Genomic DNA, 18,811 nt, shown 5'->3' with positions numbered 1-18,811 from the left:
ACCACCAGGGGATGAAATCGACGTAGACCCGACCCAAACCAGCTGTAATAATAATGGCGAGCGAGTGATCCATAAACAGGTTACAACGACAACACCCAAGGGCGCATGGACCTCGGGCGATTGGCTGCGGGAGCTGGTGGCAGGGATAACGGGAGCCACGTCGCTGGTGGAAGGCCAGGTGAACGGGCAGCGCACCCGGATCCTGTTGGACACGGGCGCCGTGGCCTCTCTCATGAGCGCCGCGCACTGCAGCATGCTCGGGGTGGACGTGGGCTGCCTGCAGGCCCCGGATCGCGCGCTGCACACGGCAAGCGGAGCCGGGATGGGGTTGCTGGGGAAGGTCTCCCTCGAGGTCCGTCTAGGAAACCAGGTGTGCACACAGGAATTCTACGTTTCGAGTGTGTTGTGCCACGAGTGCATTGCAGGAACGGACCTCCTGGAAAAGTTGGGACTTAACGTACAGCCCCGGCAACGATGCGCTACGGTGGAGGGCAGCGGGGAGCGGATTCCGTTCCTAGGACAGGAGCCGAATCGCCCACGCTTCACACCCGTGGCCGCTACGCTGGTGTCGGCCGTCACCATCGGGCCTCTCGCCGAGATGCTGGTGCCAGTGGCAACCCTCTCCACCGACCCAACCCACCGACCATCGGGCGAGGTAATGCTGACTCCTCACCCGGAGTTGGCATCGCGATACGGGGTGGTAGGGTCAGCCACACTGGTAAACGCAGATGGGGGCCGGCTGTTTATACGTGTGTTTAACCCACACAGTACCCCGGCAATGATACGACGACGCACCCCGGTAGCCACCGTACACCCCCTGCACGCTCGCCACTCGAACGACTCGGTGTTCGCACTCTGGGCGGAGGACCCTGGCCGCCCCGAGGACAGCCAGGATCTGGCCTGGCGAGTCGGCCCGACCCCCCGAGCCGAGATTGTTCCCCTGCAGGATGCGCTACATGTGCCTTGGGCAGCCTTACCTAAGGGGGAGGCCGATCAGCTGCGCGGGTTATTGCGGGAGTACGCCGACGTGTTCAGTGAGCACGATTCGGACGTGGGCCGGACCGACCTGGTCAAGCACCAAATTGACACAGGTGCAGCCCGACCCATCAAACTCCCCGCATACCGAGTGGGCGCGCCTGAACGGACCCAGATCAAAGAGGCAGTCACGGATATGCTACGCGATAACATAATCCAGCCCTCCGCGAGCCCTTGGTCTGCCCCGGTGGTACTGGTAACGAAAAAGGACGGATCGACTCGGTTCTGCGTTGATTACCGAAAATTGAACGCAGTCACCCTCGGCGACGCTTTTCCCATCCCACGCATCGACGACACCTTCGACAGTCTCGCAGGAGCGCGGTATTTTTCCACCCTCGATCTGGCGTCCGGTTACTGGCAGGTGGAGATGACGGAGGAGGATCGGCCAAAAACAGCATTCACCACCCCGATGGGCCTGTTTGAGTTTCGAGTGTTGCCGTTCGGACTCACTAACGCGCCCGCGACGTTCCAGCGGTTGATGGAGTTGGTGATGCGGGGCTTGCAGTGGGAACAGTGCCTGATTTACCTGGACGACGTAATAGTGTTCAGTAGGTCGCTGTCCGAACACTGGTCCAGGCTGCGGGAAGTATTCCAGCGACTGCGAGCAGCCCATCTCAAGCTCAAGCCACGTAAGTGTTACATTGCGCAACGCGAGGTGGGGTACCTCGGACACCGAGTCAGCGAGGCAGGGGTGAGCACCGATCCCGAGAAGGTGCGTGCCGTAGTGGATTGGCCGCGGCCGAGGAACCTGACGGAGATCAGGTCATTCTTGGGACTCGCCACTTATTACCGTCGATTTGTAAAGGGATTCAGTGAGATTGCACGCCCCCTCACCCAACTCACCTCCCCTAAGAACCCCTATCAGTGGTCGGAGGCCTGCCAGACGGCTTTCACCACACTCAAAGACCACCTCACCCACACCCCCACCTTGGCTTTCCCAGATTTCACCACCGATTTTATTTTGGACACTGACGCCTGCAGCAGTGGGCTGGGCGCGGTGCTGTCGCAAGTGCAGGGTGGGACGGAGCGGGTCATCGCGTACGCCAGTCGGACCCTGAGCGGGGCCGAACTGAACTATTGTGTAACCCGTCAGGAACTGTATGCTGTAATTTTCGCGTGTAAACAGTTCCGACCGTACTTGTACGGCAGGAAATGTCGTGTGCGCACCGATCATTATGCACTGCAGTTCCTCCTTACATTCAAGGAACCGCGGGGGCAGATGGCTCGATGGCTGGCGCAGCTGCAGGAGTACAACCTGCAGATCGAGTACCGAGCGGGGCGGACACACGCGAACGCGGACGCCTTGTCAAGACGGCCCGCGGTGCGCGCTGAGACGAGGGAGGGAGACGCCTGCCCGTGCTTCACGGGGGGACGCTGCCGCCAGGCAGCAGAACCCAAGGAGCGCGCGGAAACTAAACTCCCCCCCCCGAGAGAGAGTGCAGTGTGCGCCACAGAGACCCTCGCAGGTGGCACTGAGGATCCCGTCGACCGCCCGGCAAGCGCGGGACCCGCGGCTCGGGACCCGATCGGACGGACCCAGGAGGACGTCGGCTGTGCCTTCCCGGGCCTAAACGACGAGCAGCTGAGACAGACCCAGCAGCGAGATCCGGATCTGGCGGCAGTGGAGGCGGCACTGCGGGAGGAAAAGAGCGCCCTACCAGGACCCTGGAGCGGTTTGTATGCCCGGTTGTGTGTACAGAACGGAGTGGTACGGGAGTTAACCGAGGCCGGCCAGCCGGGGTGTATCTGTGTTCCTGCCCAGGTGCGACCCCAGCTGCTACGACTGGTACACGACCACCCGCTCGGGGGCCATGATGGGGAACGGCGCACCCGGGAGACTCTGCGTCGCCAGTATCTCTGGCCTAAATTGGCGCAAGATGTGGCCGCCTGGGTGCAGGGCTGCCGGGCCTGTCAGCAGTGTGGGCAAAAGCCGGCGAGGTACCAGGTACCCCTGAGGCCGTTCCGAGTCAGTCGGACGAATCAGTTGGTCGGAATCGACCTGCAAGGGCCCTTTCCACGATCCCACCGGGGCAACCGATATATTCTTGTAGCGGTGGAGTACTTCACCCGCTACCCCGTGGCGGTGGCTATCCCGGATAAAACAGCCCTCGTAGTGGCCCGGGCCTTCGTGGAAAACTACGTACTTAAGTGCGGGATCCCCGAACGAGTCATTACCGACCAGGGTAGTGAATTCGAGGCCGAACTATTCCAGGCGCTGTGCCGAGAGTTCGGGATCCAGAAGGACCGAACCACGGCGTATCACCCCCAGGCGAACGGGATGGTAGAGAGGATGAACCAGACTCTGGCCGGGAAGCTTAAACGCATGGCGGCCGCGAATCAACAGGACTGGGACGAACACCTCCCCTATGCCCTGTTCGCCTACACCACCGCCGTTCACACATCTACAGGACAGACCCCGTTCCTAATGATGTTTGGTCGCGAGTCTCGCCTGCCCGCAGATCTGCTGTTCGGTGTCCCTCCGCCGCAACGGGAGGAAGGGAGCCACCCCGTGGAGCACTTGCTGGAGACCCTGCGAGGGGCCAGGGGCCGAGCCTACCCGCACGGAGAGGCCGCGCACCAGCGGCAAGAGCAGGGCGCCCGACCCCGTATGGAGCCCCCCTTCTACACTGCGGGCTCCGAGGTGTGGCTGTACACTCCCCGCGTCGGTGCCGGACAGGTGGGGAAGCTGACCACCTACTGGCGAGGACCCTGGATTGTGAGACGGCAGATCTCACCATGGACGGTGCTGATTCAGGGAGGAGAGAGGGGCCGGGAGATGGTGGTCAACATCCGCCGACTGAAGCCGTGGCGAGCAGCCCCCGAGGGGGGGAGCCCCGCCGTCCAAGTACCCCGAAACCCCGGGGTCCCCCTACCCCCCGTGCCCGGGGGCCTCGCGCAGTATATGGGCCCCACGGAGCCCCGGGCTCCGAGGGGCCCCGGGCGGGGCCGGGGGCGACGAGGACGGCGACCCTTAAACCCCACCGCCTCTGAGTTTGTTCCCCAGCCCGCAGGTGCCAGAGACCGAGGGGAGCCGTTGGAATGGAGGAGGAGACCACCGCCGGAGCCCCAGGAGACGGAGCCGCCACCCCCGAGGCCAGCCACAAGGGCCGGGCGAATCCCGCGGACCCCGCGGCGATACCTCGTGGGGGCAACCCAGGCGAGGTGCTCCAGTCAACCCGGGACGGGGACTGGCACCCCGGGGGGCTATGTGGTGCCACAGCGACGGGGCCGCTCGGCCGAGCCAGGGAGCCGCCCGGCTTCCACCGCCGCACTGCCCCCCATCACCCCCCCCACATAAACACGCACCCGCACCCACGTAGGGCCTCGTGGTCGGGTCACCTACCCTGAGTTTTCACCCGAGGGCCCCCTAGGGGGGTTACCCCACGGTTTCTCAGGGCCAGGGAATTGGACAGGACCCTTCCCAGGCCAAGTAACACTGCGGCGCCGTGGGCGGATTTGAGATCGCACGACCACGGCGAGCTCAGAGAGCCCCGCAGTTAGAAACGCATACAAACACAAACACGGGTCAGCAAGGCAGATAGCTGGGATCAGGAACCGGGACGACTGATTGGTCGAAAGTTCAAAGGCCGGCGGGATCGCAAAAGAGCGGGAAATCCTAGGCTCAGGATTGGTCGAGAGACCAAGGCGGTCGGGACGGGGGCGCCTAGCCTTTGATGTGAATAGTTTAAAAGAAAACGCAGGGGCAGTAGGGAACTCTCTTCTTCTGGAGTTTGGACACGGGGTCAGCGACGAAGGAGTCATCGGGCGAGCCGCTAGATTGTCTGCAGGACGATCTGAGCGCCGCAAGGTCACCAAGGACTACAGACGGTATCGTGTTGCGCGCCTTACAACACCTCAGAGCGGAGGGTAGGATCCGTAGGAGAGGGTTAGTTCGGGGTAAGGACGAGTAGGAAAGCGGTTTAGCAGAGAGCGCAGCATAGAATAGGGCTACACGGCACCAGAGTGTGGGTTAGAAGCGCCTTGCTGTCCCGCACACACACACGGGTGGCTCGGTTGGTTAGCAAGGGCTAATAAAATCTCGAGCGTAGTAACAAAACCGTGTTGTTGGGTGTTTTTGGAACGTGGTATTAGCGTGCACTGCATTCGCGAGTGTGTGGTCGTTGTACGCATAAAGGCCGTGGTCTCTGTACGATTGTGCGGGTACGGAGGTGTGTGCGTTAACGCCCGGGGAGAGCACTTTTGGTGTGTTGGCGTGACTACGCAGCCGTGTGAGAGGAGAATCGTCCTTGTACGATATTTGTGTTGACGTGCACGCGCGAGTGGGGGAGGGGACGAGTCGTCGTGTCGGCGTGTGCCCCGCTTGCGTGCGCTCGTTACTTGCGTAAGCTCTCGGCGTGCGTAATCGGCGTGCCCAAGGTGCGCGATCGTAACGTGGGCGGCCAGCGCGGCGCAGAGCGGCGCAGGAGTGGGTATCGCGTGTGGAGCTGTATGCGTGTGTGCGCGCACGTTCACGACGTGTGTAACACAGGTGCGCGATCCTAACGTGAGTGGTCAGGGTTGGGTGAGTGCCGTGCAGAGCTGTGTGTGGGTGTGCGCGTGCGTGGTTATCCATGCCGGCTACGCGGACCCGCGGTGGAGGGGAACCCTCGGGTGACGGCTCCCACACCCTGGGTGAGGAGCCTAGCGGCGGTTCGCTTAGCAGCGGGGGGGCGATTGATGATGTTAGTCCGGCCGTTAGTATTATCGAGGGAGGGATCTCGGGGGCTAGCGACCCCCACATATGGATACAAATAATTAAAGTCAACATCGAATCCTCGCGTCCCGGCTTTTCATTGGTGGCTCAAGGAGAGGGCGGGACTCGACCGAGAGGAGCCAATCAGCAGCGGCGCGCTCTACGATCCTCGTCTCCGCTATAAAAGCCGCTCCGGTGGTGCGTGTTAACGTCACAAATCGTTCGTACTTTGTCTCCAGTGCTTTTTGCATCCTAGGTCGCTTAACAATGTCTGGACGCGGCAAGACCGGTGGCAAGTCTCGCGCCAAGGCAAAGTCCCGCTCTTCCCGCGCCGGCCTGCAGTTCCCCGTGGGTCGCGTTCACAGGCTGCTCCGCAAGGGCAATTACGCCCAGCGGGTCGGCGCTGGAGCACCCGTCTACCTGGCCGCCGTGCTCGAGTACCTTTCTGCCGAGATCCTCGAGCTGGCTGGCAATGCCGCCCGCGACAACAAGAAGACGAGGATCATCCCCCGACACCTGCAGCTCGCCGTGCGAAACGACGAGGAGCTCAACAAGCTCATGGGCGGCGTGACTATCGCCCAGGGCGGTGTGCTGCCCAACATCCAGGCCGTGCTGCTGCCCAAGAAGACCTCTCAGGCAAAGAAGTGAACGCGCCGCCGCCTCTACCACCACAACAACGGCTCTTTTCAGAGCCACCCACTTACTTGCAAAGAGCTCGGACAGTCGTACACAGGAGTTTTGTTATACTGGTAGGAACGAAGTGGACCAGACCACCAATAGATTAATGTGTCCGTCCGTCAACATCGCCCCCTACTGCAAACATTTGGCATGACCCTACGAAAACCTTGACTCAGTGACGCTATCCTGGCTAAACAAGTGTAACATTCCCTTATAATTCCCTCAGCTTTTAATTAAAACATTTAAATTAATGAGGCTTTCCTGGCTAAACACGTGTAACATTCCCTAATAATTCCCTGAGATAGCTTTTAATTAAAACTTTGAAATTAAATAAAACAACTAACAGCGCCCTAATAATTCCCTGAGATAGCTTTTAATTAAAACTTTGAAATTAAAAAAAAACTCACAGCGCCCTAAAGCCTACAGCTAGGCCTAAAGCCTAGAACTAGGCCTGAAACTCTCCATTCGTGTCGTACCCCCGCGTGTGTGAAAGGGAGTTATGTTTAACAATGTTACATTCCCTCATGTTTTTAAATAGAAACATTTAAATTTAAAGCTTTTACATGAATCATTAAATCATTTAAATTAAAAATTAACTCACAGCGCCCTAAAGCATACAGCTAGGCCTAAAGCCTAGAACTAGGCCTCAATCTCTCCCTTCGTATCGTCCGATTAGGTGTAGCAACATCGCCCCCTACTGCAAACACTTGGCAGGACCCTACAAAAACATTTTGACTCAGTGGGGCTTTCCTGGCTTAACAAGTGTAATAATACATTATGTTTATATTATTTGGTTATTCGTTCCTACCAGCCCACCCCGCAGGGTCCTGTTTAATAAGGACACCGTCGTCGAGTTGCCCTCGTCCCAAATTGCTCGCAATTAAACGAATGCTCTGCTCATTCCAGATACCCTTTATGTCTAATTTAGGAACGGTATTTGAGCAGCATTCCAACATTGCATCAATCATGGAACATGGTTTAGAATAAATTGGGATGCCTATTGGAAGAAAGAATCGTGTTTTTTAAAGAATAAAACTCGCTCTTTTTGAGCGGTCAGAAAAGGGATCAAATGAGCACATCAGCTCAGGGTTGTGGCCGGTGTTAGCTGATAGTAAGCAAAAAAGTACTGGTAAACGCTGGGGATGTCAACACTCGGTAAAGTATAATATTACTTGTCAAATAAGATGGTACAAATATGTGTAGTTAAATATTTTTTACATGGTTAATAACATCTTTCCAATGATTACTCATTCGTGTTACTTAGTGCAGTAAATACGTGTTACTTATTGCAGTAAAAACAACCCATCGGATGAACCATCCTGCGCTCCTAGAATATCAACTCTGTCGGTGCATTAAACGTAAGATTATATATTTTCTTTAAACATTCGACTGCAGAGTCACATGAGTTGAATTTGAGTGGTGATGATTGTGCACCGTGCCTCGATCTTGTTCAAGGCGCGCGACCCTTCTGCAGTGCGTGAGCTACTCACCTCTTGCCACGTAAAATGTTAAAATTTCTATTTAATGTCGGTTAATTTTGAGTAATTTTCTTCAGTTTGTTGTCCATCTGAAAATCCATATATTTATTCATTTCAAAGTTCGATTAAAACGTCCAGTTAAAAGTTCGGTGACAAGGGACTGTTGACATGGCGCGCAGTCCTCACCATAGCGCGAGAGGAGGAATCGCGAGCGCGCGAGGCAAAACTTAAATAGAAAATATTTCGTTGGAATTAAATATGAGTAGTCTGTTGAAGCATCTTGTCTTGCAAAAAATTCGAGTGCGTTTTAAATAGTGTTCATCAGTAACACTTTTGAAAACCGACAATCGTCATAGCATGCCCTGACCGAACAATGTCTCCCAAATGTTGGTTGTTCACTTGTTTTGAATTATAATTTATATCGTGAGCATTGTCGTATATTGCATAAGTAACGTACATTAAAGAAGTGATCTTCGTGATAATGTATCAACTAGATGCATGTAAGTATGAACGTTACGGGAGTAATCGAGCCCAAAGGCAGGCGTGATAAACACAGTGAGTATGGTGGCAACTCCCTCACCAGAGCTGAGTTCTGGATGATCTCAGCGACGTCCGCATTCAGTACGCCGCTTCTATAATAACCTCGGGCCTGGAGAACACTCGTTTCGAATTCGTGAGAGCGCTGATTTCGATTTCAAAGAGGCGAGGCGATAAAAGCGACGTCTTGAGATGGCGGAAACTGCTCCTGCTCAACCACCAGCTGCGGCTACTTCAGCGCCTAAAAGCCCCAAGAAGAAGCGCGCCGCTCCAAAGGCCAAGAAGGTCGGCCCCAGCGTGTCCGAGCTCATCCTCAAGGCTCTGGCCAGCAGCAAGGAGAGGAACGGCGTGTCTCTTCCTGCGCTCAAAAAGTCGCTTGCTGCCGGAGGATACGACGTGGAGAAGAACAATGCCCGCGTGAAGTTGGCCATCAAGAAGCTCGTGGCCAAAGACGCCGTGGCGCAAGTGAAGGGCAGCGGCGCGTCTGGCTCTTTCAAACTCAACAAGGAAAAGGCTGCCGCAAAGGCGAAGCCCAAGTCGTCAACGGCAAAGCCCGCAGCTAAAAAGCCCGCGGCAGCCAAGAAGGTGAAGAAGCCCGCGGCAGCCAAGAAGACCGCGCCCAAGAAGTCTCCCAAGAAAGCAAAGAAGCCCGCGGCTGCCAAGGCGGCCAAGAGCCCCAAAAAGGTGAAGTTGGCTGTTAAGCCCAAGAAGGCGGCGAAGAGCCCAGCCAAGCCCAAGGCTGCGAAGCCCAAGGTCGCTAAGCCCAAGACCGTCAAGGCCAAGGCCGCCAAACCCAAGGTGGCCAAGCCCAAGAAGGCCGCGGCCAAGCCCAAGAAGACTGCGCCAAAGAAGTGAATCCGATCGGACGACGCTCGATTCACTCCACCTCAACGGCTCTTTTCAGAGCCACCCACTTAGTTAAAAAAGTGAACCAGATGCTGCTGCGCTTCCATTAGTTCATCGGTAACACATGACAGTGTATTACGTTGCTGTTGAATGCGTGCCATATTCTGTAAGTCAAACCCATTTACGGCGTGGCGATGGTTGCTCGCCTTGCCTCGGCCCTGATCAAGGAGCTCGACGCTTGGTGCAGTTCAATCGTGAGGATTTGTGTAGATTGGATAAGTTACGTACATTCGCCAAATTAACTATAACATTTTACCCACTCGATGTGTTTTAAGCATTGATGTGATGGGAGTAATCGAGCCCGAAAGCAGGGATCACAAACACAGGCGAGGCGGGTGGCAGCTCCCTCACTCGAACGGAGTGCAGAGTAATCTCAGCGACGTCCGAATTATGTGTTGCACCTCTTCATTCCGTCATCATGTTACTGGTGCCAAATATGGAATTTAGTCTAAAAAGGTATTGATTCCAGACAGCTTTACTCAATTTGCCTTCATTCGCTCGTTCTCGCCTTTTCACTTTGTTTTGTAAACATTGCGGTGCACCATCTAAACTTCTCTATTAAAATTAAGTTCTATACGTAAATATCGCATTGTTTGCAATGTCTTTCTTACTTTGGGAGAACTAGTTGGTGACGTTCACTCAACTATTGTGTTGGAAGCCGTTTAGCTTCACACGATTATAAAGTTAGTTCATCTTGTTCACTTGAAAACAAGACCTTACACCGATTATTCACTCCACGTGCAATCTTGCAACAGATCGCGTTCCTCTCGCGTTCGCTGCGGGTGTGCCAATATCATTACAGAGTGCTTCGAAGAAGGGTCATTGCCCAAAACGTCGCATATTATACATGTCAAGGAAGTGTTATTGACGACGGTGGAGGGTTTTCTTCGTCACAGAGGTTAAAGGTCTAAGGTTTAAGGCGGAGCCATCGCGGAGGGCAGGGGTGGTCGGTGACGTCACCACGCTTCGGGTATAAAGGCGGCTGCTGCTGCAAGCTGAGCGCGCAGTCTCTCGCGAGCTTTGTCAGAAGTAGTCGGAATGTCTGGACGCGGTAAAGGCGGTAAGGGGCTCGGCAAGGGAGGCGCAAAACGCCATCGCAAGGTGCTGCGCGACAACATCCAGGGCATCACCAAGCCCGCCATCCGCCGCCTCGCTCGCCGCGGCGGTGTGAAGCGCATCTCGGGCCTCATCTACGAGGAGACCCGCGGCGTCCTGAAGGTCTTCCTTGAGAACGTCATCCGCGACGCCGTCACCTACACGGAGCACGCCAAGCGCAAGACCGTCACCGCCATGGACGTGGTCTACGCCCTCAAGCGCCAGGGCCGCACTCTCTACGGCTTCGGAGGCTGAGCGCCCATCTCTCGCACACTAAGCCAACCCAAAGGCTCTTTTCAGAGCCACCCACCTCTTCGAAACTGCTTGCGCCAGTGTTGCCAAACACTTTCTAAATGGAGCACATGTCCTGGGTTGTTGCGCGCCAATTCCTCGTGAGCGTGGTGGACGTTTGCTTGTTGAGTTGGCGAATCTTCATCTGCTTCCACATGAATGAAAGAAATCATGATATTCACGACACGTCACATTTAACAAGGCGTAATTCTTGAACGCGTTAATACAGTACCCATTTCTGGTATTTTTGCGTTAATTATTTCCAGCTGCAGCCGATTCCGATATTACGTGGAGCATTTGGCGCCACAATCTTACAGCACACTCGTCCTAATTGACGTAGCGTGCCGGAATGCTAATCTCCACCTGTACAGCACAACAGCGAAGTTATTTTTCTCCACCGAGCGCTTGTATTTTTCCAAATTGCGTTCTTAAAACGCCCGTGCGCCGTATTAGACGAGTGGTGAAACAATCCCTCGTAAGAAACAAAAAAACCCACGCTCAAAACACAATATACTGTATTGGGTTTTCCAGTCATCCTTATTAAAACAAAGGCAATGGCCATGGCTGCAATTCACTAATATACATGTTTGGACATTACATTGTGTTATATTCACAAGTCCTTTTTGCAGTAAAAACGATATTAAAGTGAGCATCGCGTCCGCGTTTCTCATTGGAGGCTGATGGAGAGGGATGGTACTAAAAGAGCCACTCAGCAGCGCCGCGCACTACGATCCTCTGATTTGCATCTCGCCTCCTATAAAAGGAGCTCATCGCCCGACCGACATCCACATTCGCTTCCCGTCTGTTCTGACCTGAAGCTGCCTACAACGCGTCGACATGCCCGATCCTCCCGCATCAAAGAGCGCTGGGCCGGCCAAGGTTCCTGCTCCCAAGAAGGGCTCCAAGAAGGCTGTGACCAAGGCAACGCGCAAGGATGGCAAGAAGCGACGCCACCGCAGGAAGGAGAGCTACGCCATTTACATCTACAAGGTGATGAAGCAGGTGCACCCCGATACCGGCATCTCGTCCAAGGCAATGAGCATCATGAACTCGTTCGTCAACGACATCTTCGAGCGCATCGCTTCCGAGGCGTCCCGCCTGGCGCACTACAACAAGCGCTCCACCATCACTTCTCGGGAGATCCAGACCGCAGTGCGACTGCTGCTCCCCGGCGAGCTGGCCAAGCACGCCGTGTCGGAGGGCACCAAGGCCGTCACCAAGTACACAAGCTCCAAGTGAAGCCTCGACTCCACCATTAATTACAAAGGCTCTTTTCAGAGCCACCCACCTCTCCGAACCTGCTTGTACCAGTCCTAGCAGGAGTACAAAACGAAACTTCCAACAAAGCCCCGGTTCACGCGGGGACATTGTTCGCTCATTGAGTGAAGTGGAGAGATCGAACGCATTTTAACATGTTTCCACGTGAATAAAAGCGATAACAATATTCATGGCACATCATATTCACCAGCAGGCATTTCTTGGACTTGATTGTCCATTGATTTCATCTGCAGCCCATTCAGATATTACATTGGATATTTGGCGCCAAAACCTTGCAATGCAATATTTAATTCGTGGTTGTATTTTCGGGCAGGAACTAACATTTTGCACGTGTACATATATGTAAAAGTAAGCGCCTAGCATGGATGACTCGTGCAGTATAATTGATCATCATCTCAATGCCAAGAGAATATATATCTATTCCTGTGATCACCTCTTTCCGACATTTTTACGTATTACTGTTTCCAATGAAGTGCAGTTTCTTCACACTTTATTTAGATCATGCAGAGCACTGTAAAGTTGTTTTCGGAAAGGTGTTTGCTTGAGAAAAGAACATCCGTTAAAGACATCGACGGCGCTCAAACGGTACTACTGCATCGTGATGCGGCATTCTGAAATGATCCAAACTGTGAACATTTTGTTGATTAAGAAGAGTTGACGACTCGAGATCATTGCACGCTGCCAACCAATCAGCACGCTCCCCTTCTTCGCACGTCACGACTCCGCTGACCAGTGAGCGCGCGCTCTGGGCTACATAAGCCGCCTTCTCCCCGCCTGTGAGAATCTTTGCCCTCACCAAGCCATGGCTCGCACCAAGCAGACGGCTCGCAAGTCCACGGGCGGCAAGGCCCCCCGCAAGCAACTCGCCACCAAGGCGGCCCGAAAGAGCGCTCCGGCCACGGGCGGCGTCAAGAAGCCTCACCGCTACAGGCCCGGCACCGTCGCTCTGCGCGAGATCCGCCGCTACCAGAAGTCCACCGAGCTGCTCATCCGCAAACTGCCCTTCCAGCGCCTCGTCAGGGAGATCGCGCAGGACTTCAAGACCGACCTGCGCTTCCAGAGCTCCGCTGTCATGGCTCTGCAGGAGGCCAGCGAAGCGTACCTTGTCGCGCTCTTCGAGGACACCAACCTGTGCGCCATCCACGCCAAGCGCGTCACCATCATGCCCAAGGACATTCAGCTCGCCCGCCGCATTCGTGGCGAGCGCGCTTGAACGCCCAGCTCGGCCCTCAAAGCACAACACAAAGGCTCTTTTCAGAGCCACCACTTACTCATGAAAACGCTTCCATGTGTGTTCTTCAAAGTTCGGGTGCCGGAAACCTTCGTTTGCTGGTCACGGCTCTCACGAGTCGTCAGGCGTAAGCGACAATGAAGTTCATTTTCTATACCCCGCCGCTCATATTTTTCAACATCACACGTTGGTGTCGTATATAAGCGTTGTGAAACCATGCTTACATAATGTTCAACAAAAGGGTTATTTTGGTGAAATATATTAACTATTAAACCCAAAGATATTGGTTTATGTTGTTTCAAGCCCGAGCTGATAAGAAGTTCACATTTTGCAAACTAAGAGACTGAATTATTCACGCACATATATTTTTAGGCATTGCCCGAACAGGCGGTTAAAGGAAAATATATATACACCGTATAGGCACGTGGGCGATCAATCACGAGCTCAAGGCTATCACAATGATTTCTTATAACCAATGCGGTCCCTCAAAATGATTATTATAATCAATAATACATTGATATTTGCGGAATCCGCTTATAAGTTTGACTTGCCAGCACGTGCCCATTAATTAACTCTATCATGCTTAAAACTTGAACCTATTAAGTACGTGTATCGCATTGTTTCATTCATAAGATGCGTGCCCGCATTAAAATATATATGGATACAAATAATTAAAGTCAACATCGAATCCTCGCGTCCCGGCTTTTCATTGGTGGCTCAAGGAGAGGGCGGGACTCGACCGAGAGGAGCCAATCAGCAGCGGCGCGCTCTACGATCCTCGTCTCCGCTATAAAAGCCGCTCCGGTGGTGCGTGTTAACGTCACAAATCGTTCGTACTTTGTCTCCAGTGCTTTTTGCATCCTAGGTCGCTTAACAATGTCTGGACGCGGCAAGACCGGTGGCAAGTCTCGCGCCAAGGCAAAGTCCCGCTCTTCCCGCGCCGGCCTGCAGTTCCCCGTGGGTCGCGTTCACAGGCTGCTCCGCAAGGGCAATTACGCCCAGCGGGTCGGCGCTGGAGCACCCGTCTACCTGGCCGCCGTGCTCGAGTACCTTTCTGCCGAGATCCTCGAGCTGGCTGGCAATGCCGCCCGCGACAACAAGAAGACGAGGATCATCCCCCGACACCTGCAGCTCGCCGTGCGAAACGACGAGGAGCTCAACAAGCTCATGGGCGGCGTGACTATCGCCCAGGGCGGTGTGCTGCCCAACATCCAGGCCGTGCTGCTGCCCAAGAAGACCTCTCAGGCAAAGAAGTGAACGCGCCGCCGCCTCTACCACCACAACAACGGCTCTTTTCAGAGCCACCCACTTACTTGCAAAGAGCTCGGACAGTCGTACACAGGAGTTTTGTTATACTGGTAGGAACGAAGTGGACCAGACCACCAATAGATTAATGTGTCCGTCCGTCAACATCGCCCCCTACTGCAAACATTTGGCATGACCCTACGAAAACCTTGACTCAGTGACGCTATCCTGGCTAAACAAGTGTAACATTCCCTTATAATTCCCTCAGCTTTTAATTAAAACATTTAAATTAATGAGGCTTTCCTGGCTAAACACGTGTAACATTCCCTAATAATTCCCTGAGATAGCTTTTAATTAAAACTTTGAAATTAAATAAAACAACTAACAGCGCCCTAATAATTCCCTGAGATAGCTTTTAATTAAAACTTTGAAATTAAAAAAAAACTCACAGCGCCCTAAAGCCTACAGCTAGGCCTAAAGCCTAGAACTAGGCCTGAAACTCTCCATTCGTGTCGTACCCCCGCGTGTGTGAAAGGGAGTTATGTTTAACAATGTTACATTCCCTCATGTTTTTAAATAGAAACATTTAAATTTAAAGCTTTTACATGAATCATTAAATCATTTAAATTAAAAATTAACTCACAGCGCCCTAAAGCATACAGCTAGGCCTAAAGCCTAGAACTAGGCCTCAATCTCTCCCTTCGTATCGTCCGATTAGGTGTAGCAACATCGCCCCCTACTGCAAACACTTGGCAGGACCCTACAAAAACCTTTTGACTCAGTGGGGCTTTCCTGGCTTAACAAGTGTAATAATACATTATGTTTATATTATTTGGTTATTCGTTCCTACCAGCCCACCCCGCAGGGTCCTGTTTAATAAGGACACCGTCGTCGAGTTGCCCTCGTCCCAAATTGCTCGCAATTAAACGAATGCTCTGCTCATTCCAGATACCCTTTATGTCTAATTTAGGAACGGTATTTGAGCAGCATTCCAACATTGCATCAATCATGGAACATGGTTTAGAATAAATTGGGATGCCTATTGGAAGAAAGAATCGTGTTTATTAAAGAATAAAACTCGCTCTTTTTGAGCGGTCAGAAAAGGGATCAAATGAGCACATCAGCTCAGGGTTGTGGCCGGTGTTAGCTGATAGTAAGCAAAAAAGTACTGGTAAACGCTGGGGATGTCAACACTCGGTAAAGTATAATATTACTTGTCAAATAAGATGGTACAAATATGTGTAGTTAAATATTTTTTACATGGTTAATAACATCTTTCCAATGATTACTCATTCGTGTTACTTAGTGCAGTAAATACGTGTTACTTATTGCAGTAAAAACAACCCATCGGATGAACCATCCTGCGCTCCTAGAATATCAACTCTGTCGGTGCATTAAACGTAAGATTATATATTTTCTTTAAACATTCGACTGCAGAGTCACTTGAGTTGAATTTGAGTGGTGATGATTGTGCACCGTGCCTCGATCTTGTTCAAGGCGCGCGACCCTTCTGCAGTGCGTGAGCTACTCACCTCTTGCCACGTAAAATGTTAAACTTTCTATTTAATGTCGGTTAATTTTGAGTAATTTTCTTCAGTTTGTTGTCCATCTGAAAATCCATATATTTATTCATTTCAAAGTTCGATTAAAACGTCCAGTTAAAAGTTCGGTGACAAGGGACTGTTGACATGGCGCGCAGTCCTCACCATAGCGCGAGAGGAGGAATCGCGAGCGCGCGAGGCAAAACTTAAATAGAAAATATTTCGTTGGAATTAAATATGAGTAGTCTGTTGAAGCATCTTGTCTTGCAAAAAATTCGAGTGCGTTTTAAATAGTGTTCATCAGTAACACTTTTGAAAACCGACAATCGTCATAGCATGCCCTGACCGAACAATGTCTCCCAAATGTTGGTTGTTCACTTGTTTTGAATTATAATTTATATCGTGAGCATTGTCGTATATTGCATAAGTAACGTACATTAAAGAAGTGATCTTCGTGATAATGTATCAACTAGATGCATGTAAGTATGAACGTTACGGGAGTAATCGAGCCCAAAGGCAGGCGTGATAAACACAGTGAGTATGGTGGCAACTCCCTCACCAGAGCTGAGTTCTGGATGATCTCAGCGACGTCCGCATTCAGTACGCCGCTTCTATAATAACCTCGGGCCTGGAGAACACTCGTTTCGAATTCGTGAGAGCGCTGATTTCGATTTCAAAGAGGCGAGGCGATAAAAGCGACGTCTTGAGATGGCGGAAACTGCTCCTGCTCAACCACCAGCTGCGGCTACTTCAGCGCCTAAAAGCCCCAAGAAGAAGCGCGCCGCTCCAAAGGCCAAGAAGGTCGGCCCCAGCGTGTCCGAGCTCATCCTCAAGGCTCTGGCCAGCAGCAAGGAGAGGAACGGCGTGTCTCTTCCTGCGCTCAAAAAGTCGCTTGCTGCCGGAGGATACGACGTGGAGAAGAACAATGCCCGCGTGAAGTTGGCCATCAAGAAGCTCGTGGCCAAAGACGCCGTGGCGCAAGTGAAGGGCAGCGGCGCGTCTGGCTCTTTCAAACTCAACAAGGAAAAGGCTGCCGCAAAGGCGAAGCCCAAGTCGTCAACGGCAAAGCCCGCAGCTAAAAAGCCCGCGGCAGCCAAGAAGGTGAAGAAGCCCGCGGCAGCCAAGAAGACCGCGCCCAAGAAGTCTCCCAAGAAAGCAAAGAAGCCCGCGGCTGCCAAGGCGGCCAAGAGCCCCAAAAAGGTGAAGTTGGCTGTTAAGCCCAAGAAGGCGGCGAAGAGCCCAGCCAAGCCCAAGGCTGCGAAGCCCAAGGTCGCTAAGCCCAAGACCGTCAAGGCCAAGGCCGCCAAACCCAAGGTGGCCAAGCCCAAGAAGGCCGCGGCCAAGCCCAAGAAGACTGCGCCAAAGAAGTGAATCCGATCGGACGACGCTCGATTCACTCCACCTCAACGGCTCTTTTCAGAGCCACCCACTTAGTTAAAAAAGTGAACCAGATGCTGCTGCGCTTCCATTAGTTCATCGGTAACACATGACAGTGTATTACGTTGCTGTTGAATGCGTGCCATATTCTGTAAGTCAAACCCATTTACGGCGTGGCGATGGTTGCTCGCCTTGCCTCGGCCCTGATCAAGGAGCTCGACGCTTGGTGCAGTTCAATCGTGAGGATTTGTGTAGATTGGATAAGTTACGTACATTCGCCAAATTAACTATAACATTTTACCCACTCGATGTGTTTTAAGCATTGATGTGATGGGAGTAATCGAGCCCGAAAGCAGGGATCACAAACACAGGCGAGGCGGGTGGCAGCTCCCTCACTCGAACGGAGTGCAGAGTAATCTCAGCGACGTCCGAATTATGTGTTGCACCTCTTCATTCCGTCATCATGTTACTGGTGCCAAATATGGAATTTAGTCTAAAAAGGTATTGATTCCAGACAGCTTTACTCAATTTGCCTTCATTCGCTCGTTCTCGCCTTTTCACTTTGTTTTGTAAACATTGCGGTGCACCATCTAAACTTCTCTATTAAAATTAAGTTCTATACGTAAATATCGCATTGTTTGCAATGTCTTTCTTACTTTGGGAGAACTAGTTGGTGACGTTCACTCAACTATTGTGTTGGAAGCCGTTTAGCTTCACACGATTATAAAGTTAGTTCATCTTGTTCACTTGAAAACAAGACCTTACACCGATTATTCACTCCACGTGCAATCTTGCAACAGATCGCGTTCCTCTCGCGTTCGCTGCGGGTGTGCCAATATCATTACAGAGTGCTTCGAAGAAGGGTCATTGCCCAAAACGTCGCATATTATACATGTCAAGGAAGTGTTATTGACGACGGTGGAGGGTTTTCTTCGTCACAGAGGTTAAAGGTCTAAGGTTTAAGGCGGAGCCATCGCGGAGGGCAGGGGTGGTCGGTGACGTCACCACGCTTCGGGTATAAAGGCGGCTGCTGCTGCAAGCTGAGCGCGCAGTCTCTCGCGAGCTTTGTCAGAAGTAGTCGGAATGTCTGGACGCGGTAAAGGCGGTAAGGGGCTCGGCAAGGGAGGCGCAAAACGCCATCGCAAGGTGCTGCGCGACAACATCCAGGGCATCACCAAGCCCGCCATCCGCCGCCTCGCTCGCCGCGGCGGTGTGAAGCGCATCTCGGGCCTCATCTACGAGGAGACCCGCGGCGTCCTGAAGGTCTTCCTTGAGAACGTCATCCGCGACGCCGTCACCTACACGGAGCACGCCAAGCGCAAGACCGTCACCGCCATGGACGTGGTCTACGCCCTCAAGCGCCAGGGCCGCACTCTCTACGGCTTCGGAGGCTGAGCGCCCATCTCTCGCACACTAAGCCAACCCA

General features: G+C 53.0%; 8 protein-coding genes across 8 annotated transcripts; all 8 read left to right on the top strand.

Moving 5' to 3' along the window:
* The first annotated feature begins 5,938 nt into the window (after positions 1-5,938).
* Positions 5,939-6,376, top strand: LOC144948179 (histone H2A). Its single transcript, XM_078877610.1, has one exon. It carries the CDS (start codon positions 5,996-5,998, stop codon positions 6,374-6,376), a length of 381 nt encoding a protein of 126 aa, XP_078733736.1. The 5' UTR covers positions 5,939-5,995.
* A 1,099-nt stretch (positions 6,377-7,475) lies between these two features.
* On the top strand, positions 7,476-9,276 carry LOC144948178 (histone H1.4-like). The gene is made up of 2 exons (XM_078877609.1): positions 7,476-7,494; positions 8,645-9,276. Exons 1-2 carry the CDS (start codon positions 7,476-7,478, stop codon positions 9,274-9,276), a joined length of 651 nt encoding a protein of 216 aa, XP_078733735.1.
* Positions 9,277-10,365: 1,089 nt separating this feature from the next.
* LOC144948177 (histone H4) lies at positions 10,366-10,677 on the top strand. Its single transcript, XM_078877608.1, has one exon. The coding sequence runs from the start codon at positions 10,366-10,368 to the stop codon at positions 10,675-10,677; it is 312 nt and encodes a 103-aa protein (XP_078733734.1).
* A 98-nt stretch (positions 10,678-10,775) lies between these two features.
* On the top strand, positions 10,776-11,952 carry LOC144948040 (histone H2B type 3-B-like). The gene is made up of 2 exons (XM_078877468.1): positions 10,776-10,786; positions 11,532-11,952. Exons 1-2 carry the CDS (start codon positions 10,776-10,778, stop codon positions 11,950-11,952), a joined length of 432 nt encoding a protein of 143 aa, XP_078733594.1.
* An 841-nt stretch (positions 11,953-12,793) lies between these two features.
* LOC144948038 (histone H3) lies at positions 12,794-13,204 on the top strand. The gene has a single exon (XM_078877465.1). It carries the CDS (start codon positions 12,794-12,796, stop codon positions 13,202-13,204), a length of 411 nt encoding a protein of 136 aa, XP_078733591.1.
* Positions 13,205-14,041: 837 nt separating this feature from the next.
* On the top strand, positions 14,042-14,479 carry LOC144948176 (histone H2A). The gene has a single exon (XM_078877607.1). It carries the CDS (start codon positions 14,099-14,101, stop codon positions 14,477-14,479), a length of 381 nt encoding a protein of 126 aa, XP_078733733.1. The 5' UTR covers positions 14,042-14,098.
* A 1,099-nt stretch (positions 14,480-15,578) lies between these two features.
* Positions 15,579-17,379, top strand: LOC144948175 (histone H1.4-like). The gene is made up of 2 exons (XM_078877605.1): positions 15,579-15,597; positions 16,748-17,379. The coding sequence occupies exons 1-2, from the start codon at positions 15,579-15,581 to the stop codon at positions 17,377-17,379; spliced, it is 651 nt and encodes a 216-aa protein (XP_078733731.1).
* Positions 17,380-18,468: 1,089 nt separating this feature from the next.
* LOC144948174 (histone H4) lies at positions 18,469-18,780 on the top strand. The gene has a single exon (XM_078877604.1). It carries the CDS (start codon positions 18,469-18,471, stop codon positions 18,778-18,780), a length of 312 nt encoding a protein of 103 aa, XP_078733730.1.
* The last annotated feature ends 31 nt before the right edge of the window (positions 18,781-18,811 follow it).

Source organism: Lampetra fluviatilis, chromosome 48 (genome assembly GCF_964198595.1).
Source record: "Lampetra fluviatilis chromosome 48, kcLamFluv1.1, whole genome shotgun sequence".
Classification (NCBI taxonomy): domain Eukaryota; kingdom Metazoa; phylum Chordata; class Hyperoartia; order Petromyzontiformes; family Petromyzontidae; genus Lampetra; species Lampetra fluviatilis.
This window is presented reverse-complemented; position numbering and strand designations above follow the sequence as displayed.